The sequence below is a fragment of the Sciurus carolinensis genome, chromosome 8 (genome assembly GCF_902686445.1).
Source record: "Sciurus carolinensis chromosome 8, mSciCar1.2, whole genome shotgun sequence".
NCBI lineage: Eukaryota > Metazoa > Chordata > Mammalia > Rodentia > Sciuridae > Sciurus > Sciurus carolinensis.
Window position 1 is genome coordinate 134,486,592 of NC_062220.1, and position 8,206 is coordinate 134,494,797.

At 42.8% G+C, this 8,206-nt stretch overlaps 1 protein-coding gene across 5 annotated transcripts in view; it reads left to right on the plus strand.

Moving 5' to 3' along the window:
* Nucleotides 1-1,539, plus strand: part of Taok3 (TAO kinase 3) — a 170,605-nt gene extending 169,066 nt beyond the window's left edge. For all 5 annotated transcript variants that reach the window (XM_047560814.1, XM_047560812.1, XM_047560815.1 and 2 more), the window contains one exon: nt 818-1,539. In XM_047560814.1, the coding sequence (XP_047416770.1) occupies nt 818-979 (162 nt within the window). In that variant the 3' untranslated portion in view covers nt 980-1,539. The remainder of the gene's footprint in view (nt 1-817) is intronic.
* Nucleotides 1,540-8,206: the final 6,667 nt, after the last annotated feature.

The window sequence follows — 8,206 nt, forward strand, 5'->3', positions numbered from 1 at the left end:
GGGTTCGCTCAGATCTGCATGGCGCTGCTGCTCTTCCTGAGGGCAGGTCAGGCTGCTAAGGCTCAGGACAGCTCGGCTGCGCCATCCCCTGCTTAAGAACTTCGCTACTCGGCTGGGAAGCCCTCAGCCCTCCCAACGGGCTCCTGGATGGTAATCATGACGCGCGAAGGGTACGCGGAATGGCAAGAGGGAGCCTGAGATCTGGCGTCTTGGGTGTTTTTAAACCAAGAAATGACCAGCAGGGCTCTTCAGACAAGAATTAAGACAGAGACAGGCTGGTGCTGCTGTGCATAATCGACGGCACCCCAGCTGAAATACCCAGTGCTTTAGATATTCCGGGCAGTGTGCAGGAGAAAGGTGTCAGAGGCGCCGCAAAGCTGGACGCATCTAGTTGCTTAACCAGTTATCTACCCTTTTCTTCCAGCGGCTCCCCGAGACCAGCCGAGCAGTCCTCCCAGCTCCTGTTCTTAGAACTAAATTTCTAAGGACCCAGGCGGCCGCCGGCGCTCTGTGCGAAAGCGGCACCATCTAATTGTGTCTCGGCTCCTGCGAGACAGGACAGGCGTTGACCTAGATCGCCAGCTGCTTGGCGGATAGGATGGCACTGCTGGTGCCAGGCAGGCCCCATCATATATTCTTGTAGCAAGTTTTAGACATAATGGATCAGGCAAGATGCCTGTCCCAGGGCTCCCAGCCTTGGCCTCTGGGTCGCTCCTCGCAGGCGTGCGTGCATGCGTGCGTGCCTGCGTGCCTGCGTGCCTGCGTGCGTGCGTTGGGAGGCCCTTCCCCTAAGGCCCGCTCGCTGTGCTCGTTTCAGATTGAAGAGGAGCTGGCTGCCCTGCAGAAGGAGCGCAGCGAGAGAATCAAGTACCTCCTGGAAAGGCAAGAGCGGGAGATCGAGACTTTTGACGTGGAGAGCCTCAGAATGGGGTTTGGGAATTTGGTCACATTAGATTTTCCTAAGGAGGACTATAGATGAGATTAAATTTTTTGCCATTTACAAAAAAACAAAAAAAAGAAAACAGAAAAAAATTCAGACCCTGCAAAACCACATTCCCCATTTTAACGGGCGTCGCTCTCACTCTCTCTTACTCTTACTGACATCGTGTCGGACTAGTGCCTGTTTATTCTTACTCCATCAGGGGCCCCTTCCTCCCCCCGTGTCAACTTCAGTGCTGGCCAGAGCCTGGCCGTCTCTTCTACTCATAGTACACGTCACAGTGTTGATGTGATTCAAAATGTTTCAGTGAAAACTAAGGAGACAGTTTTAACAAAACCAATAAACCAACAACTAAAAAGTGGATGTATATTGCTTTAAGCAATCACTCATTACCACCAATCTGTGAAAGTAAAGCAAAAAATAATAATATAATAATAATAATAAATGCCAAGGGGGAGAGAGACACAATATCCGCAGCCTTACACCTTAACTAGCTGCTGCATTATTTTATTTTATTTTATTTTTTTGGTATTTATTCATCAGGAATAAAAAAAAAAAAAACAAAGTTTTATTAAAGATTGAAAATTTGATACATTTTACAGAAACTAATTGTGATGTACATATCAGTGGTGACATATTATTACTTTTTTGGGGCTGGGGGGGTGGGTGGGGTGAAGAGATCTTGTGATTTTTAAGAACCTGCTGGCAAGAGTTTAACTTGTCTTCAGCATATTCTGATTGTATCATAATCATTTTCTGCTGTTGCAGAGGATGTGAATACACTTAAGGAGCTCACAGAATCCCAGTAGCACAAATTGGGCTTTGGCAAATCGTGTATTTTGTGTATAGAAGGAATTTAAGGAGAGGTATTACTTATTTTCATATTGTATTTTAACTGTTTCTCTGATCAAATTTTTTTACTTCCTCCTCCTCTTCCTCCCCACCTTCCTCCTTTTCCAATTCAGTATTTGGAGTTCCACACTGTCTCTCAGTCAGATCATCTCGACCTTTTTCTTTATCTCCCTTCCCCTTCCTGAGTCCCATATCTCGGTCATAAATACTGCATTATTCACACTTTCAAACTGTGTATTTTCTTACAATAAAAAATGATGAAAAAAAAAAGGCTTTACTTCTTTTGCATGCACTTTAAAAACAAAACATTTTTCAGGTTCCAAGGAAGAGCATGATAACTGTCAGAGCTTTTAATTATATTTGTAAATAAAAGTGTTCATCACATCGCCTTGCTGTGTTATTGTGGCAGGTTCCCTTCCAGGTTCACCAGGGGATCATTCCCAGGGAGAGCCACCCTCCCGAAACCACCCTCTGTGGCCTCAGACGCTCCAAGAAGGCTCCGCTCAAGGTTTCAGGTAAAGCGTGTCTTCCAGGTTCCTCTCCAGGGCTAAAGATGGTAATGTACCGTTTGACGTGCTCCAGGGTTCAAGTGTACCCTACCACCCTTAGCAATAAGAGGAGGCGTGAGCAAGCGCGCGCGTGCGCACACACACACCCGTGTGCCCCTGGCGTAGAAGCATGTACTGCTGAGAAGCTGGGTACCCTTAAAGAAAAGTAAGGTGGGAAAAAGCATAATCAGATATTTCAATGATCCCACTGTAACGCAGACCACCCTCCTTCATAGTCTGCTTTTATTAGAATACCTGTGTGACCATGAGATAGTAAACAATATAACTTCTAGAACATGATTTCAGGGTCAGGACAATCAAAAGATCTCATTCTGGGGCTGTGGCTCAGTGGTACAGCACTTGCCTGGCATGTGTGAGGCACTGGGTTCGCTCCTCAGCACCACAGGTAAATAAATAAATAAGGGTCCATTGACAACTAAAAAAATTAAAAAAAAAAAAAAAAGATCTCATATCCTTCAATCTGTACGTCCTAGACATTCACAGTTGCCCTTTAGAATGATGACCTCAAGGTCATTCTTGTGTCCTGTGGGAGGTTCAGTTGCCACAGGCAAATGTGACCAGGCATTTTTACTATGATAGACTGAAACTAGGAAGGCATACTCATAAAATTACCAGTCACAGCACGACCTAAGGCCAGCTGTGACGCCTTCCATACTATCACCCAGCTTCTGAAGCAGCTTGGTCACGTACGCAAAGAGTATTTCAAGGGCTGGACAGGAGGTATGGGACTGCAGCAGTCTGGGTCTGGGGTGTCCTCCAAAGGCCCGAGTGTTGAAGGCTTTGTCCCCGGCCTGTGACACTGTTGGGAGGTAGTAGCACTTTAGGAGGTGCTGACTAGTGAAGGGAAGTGAGTTCATTGTGGGGTGCGCCCTTGGAGGAGGTTTGGGACCCCAGCGCCTTCTGTCTTTCCCTGGTCATTATGTAAACAGGCCACCTCCACCACGGTCTCCCACCGTGATATACTGTGCTGCCACAGGCCAAAGCAACGGGGTCAGGGTCAACTGACTACAGAAGGAAACCATAAGCCAAAATAAACCTTTCTTCCTTTAAAGTTGATTATCTCAGGTATTTCATCACAGTGACAGAACGCTAACTAACCACAGTAATTATCCAAGAAAAATAGGTGTGGATTGCCTGCCTGGGCTTCCCATGTCATACTACCCTAGCTTTTTACAAATGAGGAAATAAGCTCACCTCACGGCAAGTGGCAGGGTGGGGTCTGAATCAAGACCAAAAGAACATTCAAGGCAGAAAAACCCTCTGATCTATTTCATCCATTTCTCTCGGTGGTAAAAAATGTCTAACCAGCTTGTGAAAAGGCCCCAAGACTGAGATTACAGGTGCTGCTGTTATAAAAGCCTCCTGTGTCCCAGGGCATAGTTACCAAGAAGAAGGAACGTGGCTCCTCCCTGCTCCAACACCAGGGACACAGCGCGACTGCCATCTCCTGCTAGTGCCTGTGTGAGGAGCGGGTAGGAGAGCAGGGACGAGGGTCAGAGACGCCTGAGAAAGCGGGCACCCTGCTCCTTCCAGCAGGCACTAACTGCCCCAGCCAACAAGAATGACTACGGGTTTGTCACACATGGCTAAGAGGCAGTTTTGGATTCCTCCCTCAGTGACTGTTCACTGAGTACCTTCCATGTTTCGCCATGAGACCCTGCGTGGCGGGTCTCAGCCAAAGATCTGTGCGGCTTACACTCGGGGCGGGGGGAAACCAGTCACAGGGATCACGATAAAAATGATTTTATATGGCCACAGGTGCTGTGAGGTGAAAGGCGGAGCAGGGCGAGCGAGATGACAGGTGCCGGACTTGCCTACACTCACTCATTCTTTTTGAGCACCTACTGTACCTGGGGTGTAGCAGTAAAGAGGGCGGATGGAGCTGCTCTTGTGCTGGGGCTCAAGGCTCAATCTTCGGGGAACAGAAGTAAATAGCAACGGGCTCGGCTGACAGTGACTTAGTCCATGACAAGGCAGGTCCTGGGTGCTACAGAAGTTTAAGGGAACTGCCACAATCCATCAGAGGATGTCTGATTCACTGGATAAAATAACATTCTTTGAATTATCACAATCTGTTATTTGCTTACGGATCTATTGGAAGAGTATCCCTGGGCCACTGGACACACGCACAGGTAAGAATGCCAAGTACCCCTCGGATCTTAATCTGGCAATTATTTTGCCACAAATACTATACCCTCCCAGTGCTGCGTGGGGACCCAGCACCCCTAGCAAGCGGGGCAAGGGTCGAGCCACGGAGCTGCACCCTGGCTGTTGGTAACCCATGTAGATTGTCACCATTTAGCAAAGCAGTGCCAGTCTCTCTCCTGCAGATTAAGACTAAACCCTGGCGAAATGCAAAGCATCCGCCTGAGGGTACTGACATATAAAAGCCATGGGTCGGACGAAATCGAACTGTGGTCGGCGAAGAAAAAGCAAGAGGATTATCTCCGGCAGACCTGCCCTGGAAGAAGGGCTACAGCCAAGTGCGGTGGCACACAGCTGTAGTCCCAGGAGCTGGGCCCGGTACTTCAAGACCACAGTGACTCTCTCTCTAGGGGAAAAAAAATGCTAAAGGAAATCCTTCATCCTAGGTGAAGTAAATCCAAAAGGAAACTTGGATCATTAGAAAAAGCGACAGAAGTAGTAAATATGTGGATAAATATAAAAGACTTTTCCCCTCAAGTAGTCTTTACACATACAGCACTGGGGGCTGGGGTTGTGGCTCAGGGGTAGGGTGCTTACCCAGCAGCGTGAGGCCGTGGGTTCGATCCTCAGCACTGCATAAAAAATAAATAAAGCAAAGGTATTGTGTCTATCTACAACTAAAATATTTTAAAATATATATATATATATATATAAAATATACATAATATATATAAATATATATATATTTAAAGAACACTGTAGAAAGCAAAAATTACTACACTGGTAAGGATTCTAATGTCTACAGGTAAAATCCATATGGAAACTAGAACAAAATCAGGGGCTAAAGGTCTATATGGTTGCAAGGTGTCTACATTTTGCTTGCAATGGTACAGTTTCTACTCTGAAGAGACCATGAAGAGTTAAATCTAATCCCAGGAACAGCCACCAAAAAGAAAACCCAAAGGGCTGGGGAGATAGCTCAGTTGGTAGAGTGCTTGCCTTGCAAGCACAAGGCCCTGGGTTTGATCCCCAGCACCCAAAGAAAAATAGCCAAAAATCTAAGAGATAAAATATTCAGATAATCCCAAAAAAAGGGAGAACAGAGGAACTTTTTAAAGAGATAAACAGAAATCATATAAAATAGAAGACCAAAAAGCCCTCCCTATCAGTAATTACCTTAAATGTTGATGGTCTCTGTTCAGCCCAGCTAAAAGGGAGAGATTGACGGTGGATGAACAAGAATCACTTGCTGACTCTGAGAGACAGAGTAAATATAAAGGCACAGAAAGGTTGAAAATAAATGGACGGGAAAACACCAGCAAATGGTAAAAGTCTGCAAAGGCTACGCTTGTGGCAACTGAAACTGGCTTCAGGACAAAGAGAATCAGCAGAGATTTTTTTTAAAAAGCCTCAGTCATAATGAGAAAAAAAAATATTTCAAGAAGTTATAAATAATTTTAAATATATATACACCTAACAACAGTACCTGGAAATAGGTGAGTCAAAATTTGACAGAATTAAGTGGAAAAATAGAAAAAAAAATTATATCTTAACTCCCCTCTCTCAGCAATTGATACTAAACATGTAGAAAAATAAAAATAGGTTTGAACACTATCAGTGACCTTGATTTAATTGACATTTACAGGTACTGTCTCCACAAACTTCAGAATACACATTATTTTCAAATACTCATGGTATGTATGTTCATCAAGATGAACCATATTCAGGACCATAAGGCAATACATAAATTTTTAAGAATCAAAACCCATACACAATGGGTGGCTAAGGGCTTGCCTGACATGATGAAGCTCCAGGTTTGATCCTCAGCACCGAAGGGAAAAAATTTCCCCTCACAGTACCAATGCTTCTTAGGAAGGAGATCCGTTCTGATAAAGCCTTTCATTTGTGAAGTGGAAAAATTCTAAATCTAACCATTGTGATTCAGACCATCTATCTGTTTGCCAAAAGAATGTAAATACTACCTAAAAATAAATATAAAAATGGAGTTCTAAGATCTCTACACTGAAAAAAAAATTGCTGAAACAGATTTTTTAAAAAATGCTTTCCTGTGCTGGCAATAGAACCCAAGACCTCGCACGTGCTAGGCTAGCACTCTACCAATGAACTACATCCCCAGGCAAGATTGAAAGCTTAAGGGAAGAAAATGCGTAGTATATTTGTGAATCAAAAGACTTAAAGGGGGCTGGGGTTGTGGCTCATTGGTAGAGCGCTTGCCTAGCATGTGTGAGGCCCTGGGTTCAATTCTCAGCACCGCATATAAAGAAATTAATTAAATAAAGGTCCATCGACAACAAGAAAAAAATATTTTTTCAAAAAAAGACTATTAGAGGGACTGGAGATGTAGCTCATTGGTAAACTGCTTTACTCGCATACATAAGGTCCTGGGTTCAGTTCCCAGCACCATTTAAAAAAAAGGACTATTAAGGTGTCAATTCTCTCCAAACTGATCTACAGATTCAATGTAATCCAAATCAAAATTCCATCAAACTTTCTTGTAGAAATTGGCAAGTTGGGGCTGGGGTTGTGGCTCCGTGGTAGAGCACTTGCCTAGCATGTGTGAGGCACTGGGTTCAATTCTCAGCACCACATATAAACCAATCAATTGATAAAGGTCTATCAACAATTATAAAAAAATTTTTTTTAAAAATTGGCAAGTTGAACCTAAAATGTATATGGAAACACAAACAGAATAACAATAGCAATTTTTTAAATGAACAAAGTTGGAGCACTTACTCTACTTGATTTTAAGACCCACCATAAAGTTATAAAATCAAGATACTTGGGAGTTAGTAAAACAATAGACATGTAAAAGAATTGGATAGTATGGATGGTTCAGAAATAATGAAGGTATTTGGTCAGCTGGCTTTTTACAACGATGCAAAGACAATCTACTGAGGAGAGGAAAATCTTTCCAACAAACAGTACTAGATCAACCGGATATACAGGAAAATTGAAAGCCTATTTTTATTTCACTATACACAAAAAATTTAATTCAAAATGGATGATAGACTTCAAGAATGTAAAATAAAACTTCTCAAAGAAAACACAGGAGAAAATCATAATGACCTTCAACTAGGCAAATGTTTCTTAAGACAGAACAAGTATAAACTGTCAGAGAAAAAATAAGTTTGATTTTTATCAAAATTAAAATTGTTTATTCTTCAAAGCCACCATGAAGTCAAAAAGACAAGCCATAGGCTGAGAATATTCACAACACATTTATCAGACAAAGAATTAGTGTCCAGAATATATTAAAGATTCTTACAACTCAATAATACAAAGAGAAACCACACAAAAAAATGAACAAAAGACGTGAATTCTTCCCAAAATAAGATATACAAATGATCAAAATGTTCATGGAAAGTTTCGAAACCACAAGAAGATGGCGTCCAGGGCCATAAGAACATGTTGGAAAAAACATGAGTTTTGTTGAGAATGTGAAACAAGTAAAACTCTCATAAAGGAAGATGGTACACCCACTTTTTTAAAAAAATTTTTTTTTAGTTGTAGATGGACACAATACCTTTATTTTATTTATTTTCACGTGATGCTGAGGATTGAATCTGGTGCCTCACACAAGCTGGGCAAGTGCTTTACCACTGAGCCACACCCCAGCCCAGAACACCACTTTTGAAGGTAGTTTGGTAGTTTCTTTTTTCTTTTCTTTTTTTTTTTTTAT